At 38.5% G+C, this 23,387-nt stretch overlaps 1 protein-coding gene across 1 annotated transcript in view; it reads right to left on the bottom strand.

Moving 5' to 3' along the window:
* ZMPSTE24 (zinc metallopeptidase STE24) overlaps positions 1-18,809 on the bottom strand; it is a 53,956-nt gene extending 35,147 nt beyond the window's left edge. Inside the window, exons 1-6 of the mRNA XM_007952695.2 lie at positions 18,687-18,809; positions 16,726-16,872; positions 12,113-12,199; positions 3,648-3,764; positions 2,991-3,143; positions 1,244-1,385 (exon numbers count right to left, since the gene is read on the bottom strand). Coding sequence (XP_007950886.1) covers positions 1,244-1,385; positions 2,991-3,143; positions 3,648-3,764; positions 12,113-12,199; positions 16,726-16,872; positions 18,687-18,809 — 769 coding nt within the window. The remainder of the gene's footprint in view (positions 1-1,243; positions 1,386-2,990; positions 3,144-3,647; positions 3,765-12,112; positions 12,200-16,725; positions 16,873-18,686) is intronic.
* Between the last annotated feature and the right edge of the window lie 4,578 nt (positions 18,810-23,387).

Raw genomic sequence — 23,387 nt, 5'->3', positions numbered from 1 at the left:
ATAGCAGGGATTGTGGGGCTGGTGCGGGATCGGGCAGTGTTTCGTTCTGCTGTGCATGGGGTCGCTATGAGTCGGAAACGACTCGACGGCACTTAATAACAACAACAACAACAACCGATTCCCCATAGAATGTTGGGCTATTCAAATTATGCCTTTAATTATACTCTCAGAACCCACTAAATGTCTGATATTTCTATAGACAATTAATGTTAATTCACTTTTTCCACTTATGACCATCCCTTTTCTCCCCTAATCCTGCAATTATTTCTCAGATTTTACTCATTCATCCATATAGTGGCTTCCTACCAGTGATTTTTTAGTTTAGAGCAGGGGTCAGCAAACTACAACCAGTAGGCCAAATCTAGCTTGCAGCTTGTTTTTATAAATAAAGTTTTACTGGAACACAACCATGCTCATTTGTTCATATATTGTCCATGGCCATTTTTGCACTACAATGGAAGAGTCAAATAGCTGCAACAGAGACTGGACAGCCCCCAAAGCCTAAAATATTTACTATATATGTCCCTTTAAAGAAAAAAAAAAAAAAAAAAATCTGTGACCTGTGATTTAGAGGAAGCAAAACTGAAACACAGAGGGGTGAAGCGATTTATTTGTCCAAGATCCCACAGCTTGTAAATCGCAGACACAGAGCCAGTCTTAATCATTTATAGAGATTTTAATTTATTGATTAGAAATTCATGATGCCTTATCACAATTTTTTTCTATATCATTGAAGGCTTCCTTGAAACTTTAGTAGTCTTATGTAAGCTAATAAACAGCTTAGCTCTCAAAAGCAATCATCAAAAAGCAGAGTATAGCTACTCTGCAGGTAAAATCTGAGTCCTCCAGAACACCAGATATTTTGTTGGCGGGAACAAAGTCCAACTCAATTACCTAAAGGTGCCAAGCAAGTAATGAAAGCGAATATATCAGTCTCATGTGCAACATAATAAAACAGGAAGTGAGAAAGGCTTTGGCCAAAAATGAAAACAGTACTGTGAAGCCAACCAAATATAGCTGCAGGCAGGCAAGAGCAGGATTTGGCATCAGGCCACCAGTTTCCATGCCAGGACAGTGTCGTCAATTCCCATAAATCTTTAAACGTCAAAATGTAAAATCCTAACCTTTATATAATATTTTTTTTTTAAAAAAAACTGATTCATCATTTTATTAATGTTCTAAGAATAAAACTCACATAAAACAAACTACTCTAATAAAACCTTCTTACCCTCAGGTAGCTTACCTTCAACAACATACACCTTAGTCAAAGGAAAGTCAATACTCTTTGCCATGACTTCAATTTCTTGTTTCAGCTTTCCCTCAGGCAGAGGTGTGAATTTGTCAAATAAAGGAGCGATGTAATCTGCATAGATTGTGACAAGCACCTGAAAAGTAAATGTCAGAACGATCTATAAATACGTTCTTAAAGGAAAACTACTCATTATTACATAGATTAACTATAGTAAAATAACTATGCACCCCATCCTTGAGAATAGAGACCTTATCTTATTTACTCTGGTATTCCCATCATAACTTGTAATTCTGCCTTTCACAGTAATCACGATAGACCTGAAATCTTTGCTAAAAAAGAATTACGACAGCTTGACTGTCTGTTACTTGTTTGGTTTGTCTGGTAAAGTTAATTACCTGTAGTTCACAACTATACACTCTGGTTGAAACAGCACTTCCTTAAGTATTTTTGGAGCATTTTCCTTGCTCTCTCCCCACTCACTTCAATTTGCCTTATAACAAATACTTGTAAATCCACTTAGTGCCCATTTTCTGGTCTTGATCCTACCAGTGGAAAGTGAATTATATAGCATTGAAGGAGCTCAAGAGTTGATAGATATTTTCTGGGGGTTGTAAACAGACCATTTTGATTGTTTTGTAGTGTTTGTGTAGTACAGCAGTTTGGAATATGGAAAAGAGAGAAGAAAAAGATGACTCAAAGGAGAGAGGAAAGAGGAAGAAGAAGAAAGAAAAGAACAGTGGAAGAGAAAAGGGTGAAATAAAGGAAGGAGAAGGGGAAAAAAGAGGAAAGTGTGGGGAACAAGAAGAAGGGGTAAAAAAGGGGATGGGAGAAAAGGGAGAGAGAGACAGAGGGAGGACAGCAGAAGAAAACGGGTTAAGTGCATGCTTTCTTCTCTCGTCCCTCCTAAATCTATCCTGTCTTCCAAACATTCATGCTTTTAAGTTCTTGAGATCAGTTACGAGTCATTAAATTATCACACTTAATCATCCATTCTCGTGGCAACTCATAAATGTACAACCACACAACTAAAAACTGCCTGACCAAAAACAAAAAAATGATGAACAAAAACTGCCTCACAACTGGATCATTCAAAACCAAAAAAAAAACAACTCACTGCCATTGAATTGATCCTGACTCAAAGTGATCCCTCCTCCTTGGGTTTTCAAGGCAGTATCTCTAGGGAAGTAGATTGCCCAATCTTCCTTCCGAGGAGTGGCTGGTGGGTTTGAACCGCCAGCCTTCTGGTTAGCCATCAAATGCCTTAGGCACCATGCTACCAGAGCTCCCTACCAGAGCTCCATTCAAAGTAACTACTAGCTTCTACCAAGGAGCTCTGGTAGCCTAAGGCACTTGACTGCTAACCAGAAGGCTAGCGGTTCAAATCCATCAGCCACTCCTCGGAAGGAAGATGGGGCAATCTACTTCCGTAGTGATATCACCTCAGAAACCCAAGGAGGGGTCGCTATGAGTCAGTCCGACTCAACAGCACATAACAACAACAACAACAGCTTCTACCAGATCATTCAAAGTAACTAATACCTAGCTTTGAGTCAGCACAAACAGAAAAAACTCTGTGGTCAGAGTCACCCTCCTCTTTCTATATCCAAAAGCAGAAACTAAGAGGGGCATTTATAAGAGCATCCTCTTGTATTTAAGAACTGTTAGCATGCTAATAAAGATTAGTTACAGCTCACCAAGACACTTTTGTACAAGAAAATAAGATAAAGATTTCACTTACCAGAGAAACAACTAATGTGAACAGCCAGGCATAAATAAAAAAATAGTCACCCCCAATTTTAATAATGTAAAGTAGAAGTGAAGACACAGGCAATAAAATACACTGAGTCACAATAAATTTCTTGATTGCATCTTTCATGAAGAATCCCAAGGTCTAAAAAAAGAAAACATCATCCAAGATACTGAGAAACTGGTTTTGCTTTTTAAATAACTAATAACTGAATATAAATACATAATCAAAAAAATTTTTTAATTAACATACAGTGCAGTGCAATTATATTAAATAACACTACATAGCTGAAGACAATAAGCAATTTTCTTGCACTTTACAGTTTAAAATAAACCCACTAAAATGTTTTTGGTTTTTTTTTTTTAAAAAAAAAAAAACACCTCACTACCGTTGAGTCAATTCAACTCATAGGGACCCCTCCTTGGGTTTCCAAGGTGGTATCTCTATGGAAATAAATTGCCCCATCTTCCTTCTGAATGGCTGGTGGGTTTGAAGAGGCATTAATGCCAGAAGTCTTTACAGCAAGATTCTAAACCATAATTGTTACCATATCTGTAGTTCCCTTTTTCTCAATTAACCATGCTCTAAAGATAGCATGTAATACACAAACTATATGTAAAAAGAGGACATTTGCATCCTCTATTTTACCTGTTGATTGAAACCATGTTTTTCTTCTATCACAAAAGTATTATAAAGACTCCATGGCAAACCAGTCAATGCACTGAAAAGTGTAGCCAATAGCAAAAACACCAAGGACTGGATGATCTAAACACAAGAAGAAAGCAAATGGCAGTTTTTATGGTATAACATAATTAATTCCTGATATGAATTATGAATGGATAATTCAACATGTATTTGCTGAGTACCAATTATCTCCCCAGCAATGTGTTTAGTTTTATGGGGAAATACAAGGTCTAAAACATGATGTCTGTCCTCAAAAAAAAGTTTGAGAGAGAAGAGGCAATAAAACAATTCTTCTTTTATTATAAGGGACTATACAAAAGCTCCCCATTGCCTGTCTAGTTGATTACGACACACAGTGACCCTATATGACAGGGCAGAGCTGCCCAGCTTTTCTAAGGCTGTAATCTTTAAGGAAGCTGACTGCCACATCTTTTTCCAGCAGAGCTGCTGGCGAGTTCAAACAGCCAACCTTTTGGTTAGAAGTCAAGCTCTCACCACTGCCCCACCAGAGCTCCTTATATAAAGTTACCTTAAGCCATATAGACAAAATAATAAAAGGAATTCAGAAAACAGAGACAGTAACATACACTGGTGAATTCACAGAATGCTTACAAACCAGGTGAGACTGGGGATGCTACTCTGAAGAATAAGCTAGTGCAACAGGAAGAAACTGGAAAGAGGAGGAATTCCACACAATTTAAGCAAGCATGGAGAAAGAAAAGAGCACCCTCTAAGAGGATCCAAGAAGATGAAAGCCTGGTTGGGACCAGACAAAGAAACTTACGATGGTGCCTCAAAAGTGCTGGGTCAGGGCAGGTGGAGGGGGTATTTTAAAGTTTTCACAAAAAGCCAAAATCTAATGGAGAAAATTACCCTCAAGAATTATTTTAATTGCTTTTAAATGAGCCCTTAGAAGATCAGAAGCCAGTAATTGCCTTGTTTCTCAGCAAACTTTTTCCTGGGAGAGTGGAGGGTAAGATCTAATTAGTATAAAGAGCTGGGAGAGGGGGAAAGGGCAATGAGGCAAATAGAATCTTTTCTTTCCTCCTACCCTCACCCATTCCCTCTCATCCCTCAATGCATAACTGAATTATTTTAAGTTAAATGCAAGTATAACAAAGTATATTTGATTTGGCAGCAAAGATGTAGCCAACGTAAATCTCTAAACATGGGGGTTGGGGGATAGGTGGGAAGGGGAAGGAAGGAGATCTGTCTGGCTATAATGTGCAGGAGGGATTACTCCAGCACTGTTTTCAGAACAGAATGGGAAATATTTTTTAAATAGAGTCCAGGACTTTCCTCAAAATTAAAGAATTAGAATTCCATCTTTCAAAAATGCAATCGTATTATACAAATTGTTTGAATATCTGCTTTTCTCATATAACAACCTCTCATGGACATCTTTCCATACTCGTAAGTATAGATCCACATCATCACTTTTAATGACTCTGGAGTATTTCACTTTATAGACGGACACTATTGCATTCATTCCAATGCTATAATGAATCTCTTTAAACATATGTCTCTATGTATGCAATCCCTATAAATTCATACAAATGAAATATCTGGTGTCAAAGACCATGAACTTTTTAAAAGTTTTTAATACATATTGTCAATGGTTCGTTCCTGGGTTTCAGTACCTAAATAAATAAATAAATACACACATATTGCCAAGTTATCCTCCAGAAGAACAGAACCAGTTTCAAACCACCAGCAGCATGAGAAAGTCTATCTCCCTATCACTCACCAATTCTGTTCTACTATTCTTTTACTTTTTCTCCCCAATCTTATATGATAGGGGGAAAGAAAAAAAAGATACCTCGTTGCTTTAAAATATATTTCTTTGATTATCAATATGGATTTATATTTTTCACGTATTTAATCACCATTTGAATTCCAGTCTTTCTATATTTCTGCCTTTGCTCATTTTCCTATTGAGGTACTCAACTTTTTCTAAAAAGTTCGTTCTATATCAAATATATTAATTCTTATTCAGTCACATGTAGCAACTCCCTCCTCCTCACCTGTCTACTCCCACACCTCGATGTGTAATTTGTCTGTCAAGTCAATTCCATTCTACTGCATCCTACATACAAACCAGATTAATCTGAAACCCTACTTCTCTACTTAAAATTTTTAAAAAAACTTTTAATGGCTCTCTAATATGAAACTTAATCCATTATACTTATATGATTTTCATCATCTGACCTCAAAATGCTACTTTGCACTACTCCTCTGTAAGAGCCTTCCACTCCTAACAGACAACTGTGATCTAAACCTTAGAAGGGTGATTGAGGTTAAGAAAACTATCCCTGATGAAAAAAGGAAATGTAACAGGAAACTCAAACTGGGTAAATGCACAGGATACCACCTCCTGGAGATTTATCTGTAATTCCAACCCAGAGGCTCTATCCCTATCAGTAAACACCTCAAGGCTCTAGGAAGCCTTCAGGACACAGAACATTTTAAAGTCCCGCGTCATTAGGACAGAGTGATTCAAGCCAACATATCTTGAACCATGATTCATCCCTTGTCTGACATACTCATTCCATCTCACATTCAGTATGTAGAAACAGAACTCTAGAGCATTCTGAGTCAGTAAGTACATTACTTGCTGAGAAGGACTGTACCCTCTCTCATTCATCAAAAAGAGACACAGTGATTATGTGAACGGACCGCTAGTTGGTAGTTTGGAAAAACACCAAGTCCTGCATATGCCTAGGATAAGCTGAAGCCTATCTGCTTTTCTTCTTTTTAATATAGCAGATGGTTTTAATTATACAGGAAGTACATGCTCACTGCTGAATTTCCTTAAAAGACAAGCACACACTGGAAATAAAAACTGTCAAAATCCTCCCCAAAGAAAACCACTACCAGTATTAAGGTATATGATTTCAGACTTTATGATGTGGGATATGTGCACAAAGATATATGTACAAGGATGGGCACCACCATATGTAATAAAGAAAAAGTGAGGCAACCTAAATATGTTCATTATTAGGAGATCATTGTTAAGTATCATCAACTTGACTCTGACTCACAGTGATCTTATGTACAACAGAATGAAACAATGCCCAGTCGTGCACCATCCTCACAATCCTTGCTATACCTCAGCCCATCATTGCAACCACCAAGTCAGTCCATCTCATTGAGGGGCTTCCCCTTTTTCACTGACTCTCTACTTTACCAAGCATGATATCCTTCTCCAGAGAAAGATCCCTCTGACAACATGACCAAAGTAGGTGAGAACAAGTCTGGCCATTCTCGCTTCCAAGGAGCATTCCAGCTGCACTTTTTCCAGGACAGTTTTGTTTGTTCTGGCAGTCCGATGGTATTCTCAGTATTCTTTTCCAATGCCACAATCTAAAAGCATCAACTCTTCTTTGGTCTTCCTTATTAACTGTCCAGCTTTCACAAGCATTATGAGCTGACTGAAAATACCAGGGCTTGGGTCAGGAGCACCTTAGTCTTCAACGTGACATCTCTGCTCTTTAATACTTTAAAGAGGTCTTTTGTAGCAGATTTGCCCAGTGAAATACAATGTCTGATTTCTTGACTGCTGCTTCTCTGGGTGTTGACTGTAAAGCCAAGTAAAACTAAATCCCTGACAACTTCAATCTTTTCTCCATTTATCATGATGTTGCTTATTGGTCCAGTTGTGAGGATTTTTGTTTTCTTTATGTTGAGGTATAATCCACACTGAAGACTGTAGTCTTTGATCTTCATCAGTAAGTGCTTAGAAGTCATCTTCATTTTCAGCAAGCAAGGTTGGATCATCTGCATATCATAGGTTGTTAAGGAGTACCCTCCAATCTTGATACCACATTCTCCTTTGGATAGTCCAGTTCTCAGATTATTTGCTCAGCATACAGGTTGAATAAGTATGGTGAAAGGATATAACCTTGACACACACCTTTCCTGATTTTTAAACCACACTGTATCCCCTTGTTCTGTTCAAACAACAGCCTCTTGGTCTATGTACAGTTTCCTCATGAGCACAATTAATTATTCTGAAATTCCCATTCTTCACAATGTTATCCATAATTTGTATGAGCCACACAGTTGAATGTCTTTGCCTAGTCAAAAAACAGGTAAACATCTTCCTGGTATTTGCTTTCAGCCAAGATCCATCAGACATCTGCAATGATATCCCTCATTCCACATCCACTTCTGAATCTGGCTTGAATAACTGAAAGTCCCCTATCAATATACTGTTGTAACCATTTCTGAATTATCTTCAGCAAAATTTTACTTACATGTGATATGAATGATATTGTTTGGTAATTTCCACATTTTGTTGGATCACGTTTCTTTGAAATGGGTACAAATATGGATCTGTTCCAGTCAATTGGCTAGGAAAAATAGCTACCTTACAATTTCTTGGACTAAACGACTAAGTGCCTCCAGTGCTGCATCCATTTGTTGAAACATCCCAATGGGTATTCCATCAAATCCTGGAGCCTTGTTTTATACCAATTCCTTCAATGCACCTTGGACTTCTTCATTCAGTATCATTGATTCTTGATCATATGCTACCTCCTGAAACAGTTGAACACTGACCCAATTCTTTTTGGTACAGTGACTTTGTATATTACTTCCATCTTCTTTTGATGCTTCCTGCATCATTCAATATTTTGCCCAGAGAATTCTTCAATATGTAACTTGAGGTCTGAATTTACTAGCTTAGTTTTATAAAAAATCTGTATGGATATTCACACATACTTTTACTTACTTATGTTGTTTTATAACCTTTTTTATTTAAAAATATATTATATGAATTAAGAACATAGTAACTATTTTTCCTGTCAAACTTGCAAAAATAAAAAGATCACATATATTGCAAGTACTAGTGAGGATGCAGAGAAAGGGTATGTTGGTAGTTAATACATTACTAAAGAATATATACCAAACAAGCTGTTTAAAAGGGGAATTTGGCAGCATTTGTCAAAATTTTAAATGCACAAAATATTTATACATGTGCATGAAGATTTAGATGAAAGACATACACAATAGCAATATTTGTAAAAAGGAAAATTGGGGACCAACCCATCAATAGAAGAGTAATCAAATAAATGATACATGCGTACAATGAATACAGGCAATCTTTGCTTTACACTGTAGTGCAAGACTATAAAAATGACCATGCAAGCTCAAACCATGCAATGCAAAAAGGAAAAAATTATGATTATTCTGTACCTTTAAAAATGTTGGTATAACATATTCCAGGTACGTGATTGGCAGACAATGTTTCTACAAGTGTATTTGTATATTCTGTAAGAATTCCCAGGTATATATATAGTAGAACTGACAAGGGACAAGGTTGTAGTCACTTCTTGGCCACAACTAGCTACCCAGAGGGACCAAGTAGTTGAACCTGTGGGCTTGGGACCATAGTCACAGGGGACATCAAGCTCAATTGGCATAACACACTACACAAAATATTATTCTACCTCCTACTTTGGCGAGTAGCGACTGGGATCTTAAAAGCTTGCAAGCAGCCATCTAGATGCAACGATGGGTCTCTCCTCATCCAGAGCAAAAAAGAATGAAGAAAACCAAAGATTCATGGAAACAATTAGTCCAAGCGACTGGTACACCATGCGATCTGCAGCCTATACAACTACGAGACCAGAAGAACTAGATGGTACCCGGGTACCACGGTCAACCACTCGGAGGGAGATTTACGTAGGAGATTCTGGATAGAATGGGAGAACAATGTGGAACAAAAGTCAGAATCATTTAAAAAAAAAAAAAAAAGGACGGGGACCAGGTTTGCTGGTCTGATAGAGCCTGACGGAACCACTGAGACTATGGCCCCTAGCTGTCTTTCAGGTCTGGAATTGAACCCACTCCTGTGGCTTCCAGCAAAACAAAAGACAGGCATATGAGGTGAACATTTACACTAGGTAGATACACTCCTTGGAGAGAACAATCATGGTAGAATAGAAGGGCTGTGTATGTACAGGGACATAGCTCAGGGGGCAGGAGTGCATGGAGGGAAGAACCCAGGGAAGGGAAGAGTTAACTATGGGGAAGAAATGGGAGGGGAGCTGCTGCATTGGATAAACTGTAGTCAATGTCATGAGACAAAGTGTATGTGAACTGCTGTATGGAAAGTGAATTTGCTCTGTAAACTATCACCCAAATCACAATTATAAAAAAAAAAAAAGGTCAAAATACTAAAAATTCTGTCAGTTCTAAATGTATGTTGTTGTCGTTAGGTGCCATCAAGTTGGTTCTGACTCATAGCAACCCTATGTATAACAGAGCAAAACACTGCCCAGTCCTGCGCCATCCTCACAATCATTGCTATGTTTGAGCCCATTGTTGCAGCCACTATGTCAATCCATTTCATTAACCATCTTCCTCTTTTTGGCTGACCCTCTATTTTACTAAGCATGATGTCTTTCTCTAGGGACTGGTCTCTCCTGATAACAATTCCAAAATACATGAGACAAAGTCCCTTCTAAGGAACATTCTGACTGTACTTCTTCCATTATAGATTCCAATATAGATTTGTTCATTCTTCTGGCAGCCCATGGTATATTCAATATTGTTCATCAACACCAATTCAAATGAAATTCTTCAGTTTTCCTTATTCATTGTCTAGCTTTTGAATGTATATGAAGTGACTGAAAATGCCATGGATTGGATACGGTATACCTTAGTCCTCAAAGTAATGTCTTTGCTTTTTTAACACTTTAAAGAGGTCTTTTACAATAAATCTGCCCAATGCAATATGTTGTTTTGTTTCTTGATTGCTGCTTCCATGGGCACTGACTGTGGATCCAAGTAAAATGAAAACTTTGACAACTTCAATCTGTTCTCCATTTGTCATGATGTTGCTTATTGATCCAGTTGTAATGATTTTTGTTTTCTTTATATTGACGTGTAATCCATACTGAAGGGTGTACTCTTTGAGCTTCATCAGTATTGAAAGAAGTCCAAACTGCACTGAGGACACTGGTAAATAACAAGACTCCAGGAATTGACAGAATACCAATTGAGATGTTTCAACAAACATTGAATGCTGGAAGTGCTCACTCATATATGCCAAGAAATTTGGAAGACAACCACCTAGCCAGCTGACTCTATGAGATATATATTTGTGCCCACTCCAAAGAAAGATAATCCAACAGAATGTGGAAATTATTGAACAATATCATTAATATCACACATAAGAAAAATTCTGCTGAAGACAATTCAATAATGGTTATGGCAGGACAATGATTGAGAAATGCCAGAAATTCAAGACAGATTCAGAAGGTTTTTTTTGAGGGGGGAGAAGTAGACTGCCAGGTCTTTCTTCCAAGGCACTGCTGGATAGAGTCAAACTGCCAACCTTCTGCAGTAGGCTGAGCTCATTAACCATCTCCACCACCTAGGAACTCCAATACTTTCATCTTTGTTGCCCAACTCCCTCTTTTAATTACCCAATTTTTGTAAAATGTCTGGTGGGAGACAAGGGGGCAATGCAACTAACACTTTATTTTCTGTACATGAACTGAATAACAAGTGCAATGACCAACCACCCACAGACTCTGAAAGAAGTGACATGACTGGTCACTGATCATAATGTGCCCCTGTTATTTATACAGTGACGTGTACACTGAAGAGCCAGCTGCAAAGTTTATATTTCATGCAGTTACTCATTTTGAAGAGATCCATCATTTCAAATAAAAAATCAGCAAGGAGGGAATACACTTGGTGATTTCCAAGGAAAACACAGGAAGCAGTGTCCTAGCAAAAATTACAGGAAGGAGTCTCAGGTTTAAGTCCTTGCCCAGCAACTGGAGTTCCAGGGATAGTGGGAAGTCAACTGAAATAGGCCAACAGAGATTCTAGGAGATACATACTGGCATATTTTGCCTTTGTTTCAAGTACCTGTTAAGTGTGTATAGCACAGAAGTATCCATTTAGCGTGGGTCCAAAAATTTCATGCTTCCCTTTTCAATGCATAGAGTTGTCCCTGAGAAGCAGCTATACATCCAGAGACAATTCCCAGCTCCCTTGTATCTGGGTGAGAGCAAATGACTGTTTACCAACAAAATGTGAGTGCAAAGAACAGGTATCACTTTGGAGTCAAGAAAGTTAAAAAGGTGTGCTTTCTCCACCCTCTCATTCCATCTGCTTGTTGGATGCAGAGAATCCCAGGGTACTTAGGGGGTGGCACAATCCTAAGATAGTGCCGGGGTTCCTGACTTACCACATAGAGGACCAAACATTCTCATACTAAACTGCTATGTAATCGAGAAATAAACCACTGTGATAAATGATAGAAATTCTGGGGTTTGTTACAGTAACTACAATTATCCTATCTAATACTGTATGGGAGACAAGGATGGCGTACAGAAATAAGCCTACTAACTTTAGCATAAAGCTTGACAAGCAAAAGCTCTCCGACAAGTGTATGCTAATGCATCACATACCTCATACTCTTGTCCAAAGCCAGCATATCCACAGAACCGTCCTGAAAGTCTCCAGAGATAAGGGATTCCACCAAAGAGAAGAATAAACTATAAAACAAAGTATACTTTGGTCACATCTGAATAGTACAGGAGACTATCATATAAAAGCATATTATAGAGAAAAAAGAAAAAATAATTATCTCTAAAGAAAAATGAGACCTATCTCATTTTGGATAAAGTATGCCCTTATATAAATGAACACAAACCAATTGAAATACTAAGTTTAGTCTATTAAAAAGTTTTTGTCTGTATACTTTATATGGGTGAATTATATTTATCTCAATAAAATTGTTTAAAAAAATGCTTTTGCCAAAAGATCACAATAAAGACTTTTTGAATCACAGAACTTAGCTTACTTAGAAAGGTTAAGCAATTTGTCCAAAATCCTATAGCTAATGAGTGAGAGAAATGGGATTGAATCAGATTATCTGGGTCTGTAATTGTCTTTTCCTTTAAAGAAAACAGCCCTCTTCAGTCAGGACAAACTATCAGTGTCTGTATAGAAGTGGAGAGCCATGTCCACTTATCAAACTGGGGGATGGAATGGGACATCTGTGCTTCTCTGGATCAGGAAAAGGTGGTTCCTGAGATTTTATAGGAGTAGGCCCCATTTCTCAGCACCACCCTTTGTCTTGGCAGACAAAGTGAACACAGACATTCAACTAAATATCAGGACATGAGAACAAGGGGGCAACTCTTAAAATTTAGGGGGGAAATGCTTAATAAACACTACTTCTCATAATAGATACTAAGGTTAGGGAACTCATTTTTGTCAAGAGGAATTAATTGACTTTATCTTTCAGCGGAACTACAATGATCAATTAGATTTGTTGGTTAAAAGCATAGATCTCCATTGGTACAGACATGGTTCCTTGTGGTTGTGAGGGGCTTTAATAATGATCACATATATTTCATTAGTATCCTTCCAATTCATTCTCCATTTTTACAAATGTATCTCTGGTGGTATAGTGCCTAAGGCATTTGCCTGCTAACCAGAAGGCTGGCCGTTCACACCCAAAAGCCACTCCTTGGGAGGAAGGTTGGGCAATCTAATTCTGTAGAGATATCGCCTTGGAAACCCAAGGAGGGGTCGCTATGAGTTGGAATTGAGGGCAGTGAGTTTGGTTTTATCTGTAAATAACACAGTGACTTATGTATGCTTTTTAAGAATGTATATAAATGACATCAAATTGTATTTATCATTCTACAACTTGCTTTTTACATCCTATATTTTTAAGATCCAGCTATGGTGATAAAATAGCTGTAGTTTAATCTTTCACTTCCATTTTTTGAATGGGCTGTTTATTGATATCTATGTGGTATCCAGGAAAGTCTGTCTTAGAGGCTGGACCTTTTCTCTCTGGGCACCCTGTCACATTTGTGTGAACAGTGGAACCTGTCATCAGTGACAAAAGGCCTTTGCTCAGGTTCCCTCAAGTAGAAAGTACTGATAAAAAAAAAAAGTCTAAGTTAATCTTCCATTTATTCTTTGTGACTAAAATATACAAACCTATTAACTGTCATCAACATAAATAGCAACTAATGAGCTTGCTTTCAAACAGAACAGAGTTTCCAAGTAACACCAAATTTGTTCTTATCAAATGGTACACTTAGCTACCAATTTCCCAAGGATAAATTTAGCACATTCCTGTTGGCTGTCCTTAGAGTTTCTCAGATGGTTTCTTCAACATAATTTTAAAAACTCAGAAAACTAGAGTTTGAGACCCAGCTCTGATTTATTAGAATATCACTTGGTCATTATATATGTAAGCTATTTAATTACTCTAAGTCTTTGCTTCTTCACCCATAAAAAGAAAGTAATAATGTCTGTTCTTCCTACCTCAGAGGGTTGTTAAAAACATCAAAGAAAATAATAAATATAGAAACTACGTATGAAGTGAAAATCATTATCCACACAATTATTTTGATGAGGAACAGTACTGTTTCTAGCCTTCCTTAGTACATCAGTATTGCTTCCAGTTTGAGCCACAAAAATTGCAAAGTTCTCATGTTATAATGTATTCTCCCTACCTCCAACACATCTAAGAACAATAGCATCATTTCCAGTCACAAACCCTAAGGACCAAGCCATTGCCCATCTCTCCTAGAATTATTTACTAGTGACAACCAAAGAGGCCAAAAATCTTTTAACAGTCATTTTATCATGGTCCTTTGGAGGTAAGACAAATAACTTTAAAAAGACAAACAAAAAAGAGGAAAGAAGATAGTGTCTAAATTCACTACTTCTACTCTCATCTCTCTTCAAATCTCATCAATCACCAGCCACTTCTCGGAAGGAAGATGGGGCAATCTACTTCCACAGTGATACTGCCTCGAAAACCCAAGGAGGGGTCACTATAAGTTTGATCTGACTCAATGGCAGTGAGTTTGGTTTGGTTTGGAACATAACTCACAATAATGCTACCTTTCCTCCCTTGGCTGGAAAGCATCAAGGTGTTCTTTTTTTTTAAAGCATCAAGTTTTAATACTATACTTCAGCATCACAGTAACTAAACTAGCCATGCATCAGTAAAAATATAATCAAAAAGTCAATATAGAAAAGACAGATTACTAACAATAGCTATGTACCCTCGACGCCAATGCAATTTTATTCCATACTTGTCAAGAAATATTCTGTACACAGGTAGACAATGTTGTCATCATTTAACAAAGCAACATACAGCCAGTTTCTTCTCTTTAACTCATGAAACCATTATGGTAGCTGATCTCAATTATTTTCCATTTACAAATCCTTCTCTTAGTACCAAAAAAAAAACCAAACTCACTGTCGTCAAGTCAGATCCGACTCATAGAGACCCATCCTTGGATTTCCAAGGCAGTATCACTAAGGAAGTAGATTGCCCAACCTTCCTTCCGAGGAATGGCTGGTGGGTTTGAACTGCCAGCCTTCTGATTAGCAGTTAAGTGCCTTAGGCACTTAGTACTGGGGGATCTAAAAGAGTTCTGGAGGAATAATCATGATCATGATCATGATGATAAATATAATAATATCCAATCTTTATCAAACATTTAACAATGAGTCAGGCACTGTTCTAAGCATTTTACATTCTAAGCATTTATTCTGCGCATACTCAGCACTATGAGTAATTATAATTACCATATTATTATGCATGAGAAAACTGAGACACAGAAAAGTTGAGTGACTTGCTTGAGGTCACACATGTGGTGAAGCTTACATTCAAACTCAAGCAACTTAAGCTCAGAGTCTGCTGTTCCTCTACATCATTCACTCTCAGTGGGGTAACATTGCCTTCAAAGGAGCAACATTGGTTCTTGAGAGTGAAAAGAGCTTACTTTTTCTCTGTATAAAGCAGAGGGAGCTCTGGTAGCATAGTGGCTAAGGCACTTGACTGCTCACCAGAAGCCTGGTGGTTCAAACCCACCAGCCACTCCTCGGAAGGAAGGTTGGGCAATCCTACTTCCGTAGTGATATTGCCTTGGAAACCTAAGGAGGGGTCACTATGAGTCAGGTTTGACTCGATGGCACATAACAACAACAACAACAACATGCCATACATAAATAGATATACAGTATACACATGGCATTAAAATTTCATGGAGTGAGTGATTAGGAAAAACATGTCTAAAAAGAATCTTGGGAGGAAAAGATAATGATAAAAAATAAAAAGTTTGAAAAACTGCTCTACACTATATGGAGTCTCTTCTTCTAGAATGGAGTAGGGCTAATCACTGTTTTGCTAAGTAAAAATGGTCTGCATTCGTTGTTTCAAAATTCAATATAAATGATTTATGGTCTTATTTTATTCCAGGCATTAGGTATAAAATGTGAACAAGACTTTAAGGTACCCTTTCCTTAAGGAACTACAGTCTGTCAACTAACAGGGAAGTTCAATCCAGTATGATAAGTGATCGGAATAAAGATAGGATGCTTCCTAACCCAACCTTCAGGGGGAGACCCCAAAAGTGATGATCTCTTAGCTGCATCCTAATGGCTAAGGAAAGGTTAACCAGGCTTCAATGAGAGGGAAGGGATGGGCATCCAAGGCAGAGATATCAGCATGTGAAAAGATTCAGTCATAAAAAAACAACCAAGCTAGGTGGAGGTCAGCCAAAAGTAGGAAGGGAAAGAATAATTAGAGAAAAGGAATGAAAAGATGAGGCACAAGAAAACAGTTACCAGTTTGCAAAGGACCTCATAAGCCATGCCAAAGAGCTTGGGTTTTTCCCTGAGGAAAACAGGAAGCCATTTATATAGGAGAACAACATGATCAAAATTGTGCTTCAGAAGAGTCCCCTGGCTGCAACGTGAAAGACAGGTTAACAGCTATATGAATAACATACAACACAAATTTCTTTCTCACCCCTGGCCTCAGTGTGATGGTGATCAAATCATCTAACTTTTCAACTAACTAAACAGTTAGGCTTCTAACTCTTTTAACCCAGATCCCATTCTTAACAATAACAAAAGTTTAAAAAGCATTCTGAGATCTACAGATGTGATACCCTCCTTTGTGTCACAAAAGTAGGAAAACAAACATTACAAAGTATTAAACTATTTGACAGATTATCTCCCCAAGAAGTAAATTACTCACAGTGCCTTCAATCTCTGAGTAGAGTCCTGACCAGAAGCTGAAAGTACTTTTATCCAGCTGATACAATCGAGATTTCTCAAATGTTTCTGAATCCATGATCTGTCCTAACTCCAGTGGTACATGAGTTGTTGTTTTATATATCCTTCTCTGAAAGATTGTGAAGAAAACACTTTGTCAAATTAACTCATTATTTATTACAATAGTCACTTATGATCAAACACTGAAAGAAAGGTTTATAATTTGCTGTTTAAGCCTGTTGAATTTGTTTTGTACATATACAAACCTTCTATTTGATCAAGTACATTGACCATTGAAACAAATGATACAGAAAAGTAAAAGTTAAACAAGAGAATCTGGGAGCTGACTAGATAAAATTAAAATCAGGATTATGTAAAACAAATGTGTAGAATCACAAAGGGTTCAGCTCATTCTAGGTATTATATGTCTTATAGAAAACAAATTCATGAAAGAAGGAAGCAAATCTGCTAAACATTAAATATTACTTAAATATTACTAGAGATTGTGGCTGGTCATTACATTTGGTCCTGAGGTCTCTGGAAGCCAACTTAAGGAAAATTTGAGGAATGGCAGAAACATACCAGGTGTCAAGAAAGACAAGCTTTTTCATGATACCAAATTCTAAAAGGTAATTTCAGTCCATGGGACATAATGCAGGGAACAGATATCAAACAATGTAATGGTCAGTATCTTCTTCAGTGGTTTTACAACAAATGTTCTTTACATATATTGGACTTTTTATAAAACCCTCAATAAAAGCTGAGGACATAACATTAGTAAAGGACGTAGCATAACTCAGTAAAGGATACACCACTGAAAAGTAGGAATGGTAACCAGCTTTATTAAAGAGACATAGATGTTCACTCGACGGCACATAACAACAACAAGATGTTCAATACTCCACCCTCCGATTCAGACACTTAATGCAAATGATCTTTTCCAGGTCTACAAAATTCTGTTCTAATGAACCTATCCAATGAGCTATGTGAGATAAAGGCATGCAGCTTTGAGCACCCTGGGCTAAAGGAAGAGATCAAGACACAACTAGACATAGAAAAATAAAAAGCTTTAACAAAAAGATTCACGCACAATGTAAAGTGACAGAACAAATTTACAGAGAAAAAAAGGCACTACTGCTCAAAAAAAGAAAAACAGAGTATCAGTAGTTAAAACAGAAAGCTTTTCATAACCATCATATGGTTCACATAATTCAGTGACAGCCTAGAAGAATGTTGGTAAAACAAACCAGCAGTGACAGACTGCAAGTGAAAAAGGTCAATTAAACTTAAAATTCATCTCGTTTAAAAGTTCAGCTCCATCAAGCTGTTAATTATGGCTATCTCCAAGGAGCTGTTACCAAGTAACTTTCTATTTCACTTTTAAAATTTTTAAACAAAAATAATAGACACTTAAAAAAAATATTGTTCTTTGGGACAAAAACAATACATACACTTTTTAAAATAAAACAAAAAAGAATCATTTTGAACAACTGCAAAATCCTTATTTTCTGAATATGGGTTTCCAAGTCTTGTAGTTGAGCATTACACAAATATGGTGAAGCTGTGATTCTAAAAACTTAGCATCTTTTTGAAGGCTTGTAGGTGGCTGCCAGAGATAAAGGAGGCTAACCCTGGGCGCGAGAATCCTAAGGAAGCTGGGACAGGGTCAGGGACTCAAGACTACCAAGGCGGCAGCCCCTCCTTCCCTTTCTCCAGGCCTCAACGAGCTTGGGTCGCACCTCACTGTCGCAGGGAAAGTCCCTAAGGCACCACGATCCCCTCAAGGCACAGCCCGCCATTGAGCCAAGGCAAGAGATTTAGTAGGGAGTACGGGGCCCAGGCTGGTGCTGTGGCCGGAGCAATTATCCAGCGCCTTGGGTCGAGGTCGAGTCTGGCCCAGGGTTGGCCAGGGGTCGGGGTCAGATGGGCCCTGTCTAGGCTCACCTGCCGCTGTGCTAGGAAGGTTTCCCAAAGGTACACTGTCCAGGAGAAGAGCAACACGACCCCGAAAATACGCTTTTCGGCTGGCATCTCCCACATCGCATCCAGCGAGGACCACATCCCCATTGCCACCCGGTTCGGCCGGCCCCTTCAGCGTGCACCGGTGCCCTACGAACACCCGTCCCCTCAGAGCGTCTCCGCGGTGTCCCAGAGATATCAGTCCCTTCTGAGCGCCCCTACAGCGACAACCTGCTCCATCCCACCCCTCCGCGTAATCGGTGGTGTCACACAAACACTCTTCCCTGCACGGCTCCCGGTAGAGCTTCCTGGATACTGCCGGAAAAGGAACAAACCCGGCTTCCTCACTTCCGGCCCAAAGAGAGTGGGACCCTAGAGGTGGAGTTACAGCCCCCACGGTCCCCGTATCCTGCGCTCTAGCTGGTCACGCTGACCCACGTTTGTTCTTGTTATGTGCCGTGGAGTTGGCCCCCACTCATAGCGACCCCTCCTTGGGTTTCCGAGGCGGCATCTCTACAGAAGTAGATTGCCCAATCTTCCTTCCCAGGAGTGGCTGGTGGGTTTGAACCGCCAGCCTTCTGGTTAGCAGTCAAGTGCCTTAGGCACTATGCTACCTTTTCCCTCTTACCCTTTTCTCTAGGTTCTGGCGGAGGGTTCCAGTTTCCTTCTTGGGCCCCGCAGCGCGGCAAAGTTCTCTGCTTTTTGGTTTCTAGAGCATAATTTTGATCGGGGGCTTGCCCTGCGTGGGCTGAGGTCTCTCCGGTACCTTCCCCACCCGAACAGTCCTATTGTGAATCGAGTCTATGTGAAAACTGACAAAAGTGCGCCGCCATTCTCGCCCTGAGGTAGCTGGGAAGGATGGGAGAGGAGCCGAGTTAAGACTAAAAAGACAGTTAAAAGCAAAACAAGACGTTGTAAGTGGTAATTTTTTTTTTTTTTTTGGCCTGTATCGGGGTGTTCAGAATCCAGGAATATTAGAGAGTGCGCGGTAGTGATGAAAAGTTTCATTTAAAAATCTATCATCCACCTCAGGTGTAGTCCAGAGGCTGCCTTTTATCTTAGGCAAGGTCCCCTGGAGCAAAGCAAGGAGAGCGTGGTTAGAAACAGACCTGAAACGAAAGGATCTTCCTTTAGAGAACTAGCTCATAGGAAGGTTCAACGCCATGTCTGTTTTGGGACTCAGAAGTGAAATGTCACTGTTAACACATTCATTTGACTTAACAGTGAAGTCAGAATTTTTCAGACCGAAATTAGGTCTGGTGTGGTTAATTGATTTGATAAAGATACTGGCGTTGCTAATTTACATAATTACCATTTTCAGTAAATTGAGCTAAATCAGCAGCTGCAAGGTTCTGACTAAAATATGTTTAAATTAGTGATATTGTGATGCTAAAGATATGTTGGAATTAACAATATTTCCAATCTCCCAGCCCTTCCTAAATGCCTGTAAATGAAAGTAATCTACTGATTAAAAGGCACTTGAGAAAATTAATGAGTAATGACAGGATAACAAATTCTTTTGTAAGGCAGACGGATTCCAGTTCTTTGCTTTCAATAAAATTAATGGTGGACCTAATTGGATTATCAACATCATTAGAAATAAATTTTGATGGACACTATTTGATTGGCCTGTAACTCAGAAGGAAATCAAAGAATTGATTGATAACTGCTATAACAAAACTAACATTCCAGTATATTTATTTATATGAATAATATTCCTTATCACTTACATCTATGAAGACAATATAGGCACAGAATTGAAACTGAGCACTGTTAACCTAGCAGTAAGAAATATTCAAATACATGGATTAATTGGGGGAAAAGCACCATCCATCTAAGAAATGCACTTCCAATAAGGATTTAAAAAAAAGAAAACTCACTGCCATGGAGTCAGATCCGACTCATAGCGACCTCTCTTTTGGTTTCTGAGGCAGTATCACTACGGAAGTAGATTGCCCAAACTTTCTTCTGAGGAGTAGTTGGTGGGTTTGAACTACCAGCTTTCTGGTTAGCCTTAGGCACTACATCACCAGAGTAAGGATTTACTTGTTATTTTTTCATTTTATTCTAGTCAAATATACATAAAGAGTTTTATATTTATCACAGTTTGTAATTGTGTCATTGTGATCAGCTATATATTAAAGATAAGTGTAATGATTACTCGATTCAGAAGAATTCTAACACATAGAGCCTTACAGGAAAAATTTTTAAATTTTATTTTAAAATGCATACAAATGTTTATTGCAGAGAAGTGATCAAAAAGAATTTTCAAGCATAAAAGTATTACATTTGGGTAACATTTTATAGGTGAGTAAAATTTATGTATAAGTTAGAGATTATAAAAGAACAATGTGCATGGCTTCCAGCCAAACAGTCAACAGGCATGTGGGGTGAACATTTACCATCAGGTGGATACACTCCTTGGAGCAATTCAATCAAAGGAGAACAGAAGGGCAGTGTTTGCACAGGGAGATAGCTTGCACAGAAGTGCATGGGAGGGAGGAACACAGGGAAGAAGTAACTATAGGAGGAAGTGAGAAGAGAGCTATTAAATTGTGAGGAATTGCAGTCGATGTCATGAAACAAAATGTGTATGAACTGCTGTATGGAGAATGAATTTGCTCTGTAAAATTTCACCCAAATCACAATAAAAATTTTTTTAAAAAGTGTAATTTCAGATTATTAAATAGCTCATTCATATGTGTGTGTGTGTGTGTGTGTGTGTTTATACACACACAGATATATATATATGGAGCTCTGGTGACATAGTGCCTAAGGCATTTGACTGCTGGCCAAACCCACCAGCCACTCAGTGGAAGGAAGACTGGACAATTTACTTCCGTAAAGATTTACCACCTCAGAGAACCAAAGGGGGTCGCTATGAGTCGGAATCAACTCAATGGCAGTGAGTTTGTTTTTTTGGTTTATATGTTATTTGGTGAAAATATACACAATAAAACATACCAATTCAATCATTTTTGCATGTACAATTCAGTGATATTGGTTACATTCTTCATATCGTGCCACCTTTCTCAGTATCTTTTTCCAGATTATTTCATCATCATTAACAAACTCACTGCCTTCTAAGCTTCTCATTTAACCTTTCGAGTTGCTTTGTCAGTTTGCTCACATATAGATAATTCGTTAAAAGAGCACAATGCTCAAGGCAGACATTTCTAATTAAACTATTGCTTGGTTTAAAAATTACTTCAGGGAAAAAAAAGGACTTCGGAGACAGTTTCAGTTAAAGGTTTAAAGATTTCCTCAAGGCAGTAGTCGTTCAGCCTCAGTGGCTTTAGAAAATCTAGATTCCATGAAAATTTGAAATTTTGTTCCACATTTTTCCCCTTTTTGATCAGGACTCTTCTATAGAATCATTGGTCAAAACATTGCGTAATGATAGCCAGGTACCATCCAATTCTGTCTCCTGCAAAGAAGGTAGCTGTTCATGGAGGCAATGCATTCCAGTTCCTCCCATCCTGCTGCTGCTGCTCCAGGTTAATAGAGACTAATTGTAGTACCTTGGATGGCCATTCACAAGCTTTTAAGACTCCAAAAACAAAAAACAAACTCACTGCCATCGAGTAGATTCTGACTCATACTAATCCCCTTTGGGTTTCTGAGGCAGTAAATGTTTACAGAGTTAGATTGCCCAGTCTTCCTTCCGTGGAGTTTCTGGTGGGTTTGAACCACCAGCCTTCTGTTTAGCAGTCAAATGCCTTAGGCACTATGCCACCAGGGCTCCTTATTTAAGACCCCACACACTACAAAATGGTCTAGGAGGTAAAACAGAAGCACTAAAATCAATATTAAGCCAGTTGACTGGAATGTCCTATGAAACCATCACCCCCACACTCTACAAAATGGTCTAGGAGGTAAAACAGAAGCACTAAAATCAATATTAAACCAGTTGACTGGAATGTCATATGAAACCATCACCCTAAACCTCTGAAACAAGAAAACAAATCTCATGAAGTGTTTGTACATAGGCAGTATAAGTGGCTCTTTCTTTTTTCTGTTTTGTAGAAATATAGATAACACAGCCCCAAAATCCACTGCCACTGAGTGGATTCCAACTCATTGTCACCCTATAGGACAGAGTAGGATTGCTTCATAGGGTTTTTCCAAAACTAAATCTTTACAGAAGCAGATTATCACATCTTTCTCCCACAGAGCTACTAATGGGTTGAAACTACCAACCTCTTGGTTAGAAGCTGAGTGCTTTAACCACTGTGACACCAGGGCTCCATATAAGTAACCCATTTTCCTTTTTCAGGTGTATAGCTTAGTGATATCAAGTACATCAATCATGTTATGCAACCATTACCCTTAATCAATGTCAGATTTGCCTCATGGCAAATAAACAGAAGCTTACTACTTCCTAAGCAATGGCTCCTGCTGTCTCCCTCCTTCCCACCTCTGTTGTTGTTATGTGCCATCGAGTCGAATCTGACTCATAGCAACCCCTCCTTGGGTTTCTGAGGCGGTACCACTATGGAAGCAGATTGCCCAACCTTCCTTCCAAGGAGTGGCTGGTGGGTTTAAACCGCCAGCCTTCTGGTTAGCAGTCAGGTGCGTTAGGCACTATGCCACCAGAGCTCCTCTTCCCACCTCTGGTAAGCATTAATAAACTTTGGTCTCTATTCATTTGCTTATTATTGTCATTTTGTATAAGTAAGATCATAT

Source organism: Orycteropus afer, unplaced genomic scaffold (assembly GCF_000298275.1).
Source record: "Orycteropus afer afer isolate SDZICR_OR568_19922 unplaced genomic scaffold, OryAfe1.0 scaffold00355, whole genome shotgun sequence".
Taxonomy (NCBI): domain Eukaryota; kingdom Metazoa; phylum Chordata; class Mammalia; order Tubulidentata; family Orycteropodidae; genus Orycteropus; species Orycteropus afer.
The sequence above is the reverse complement of the archived record's forward strand: the minus strand, read 5'-3'. Positions and strand labels throughout refer to the sequence as shown.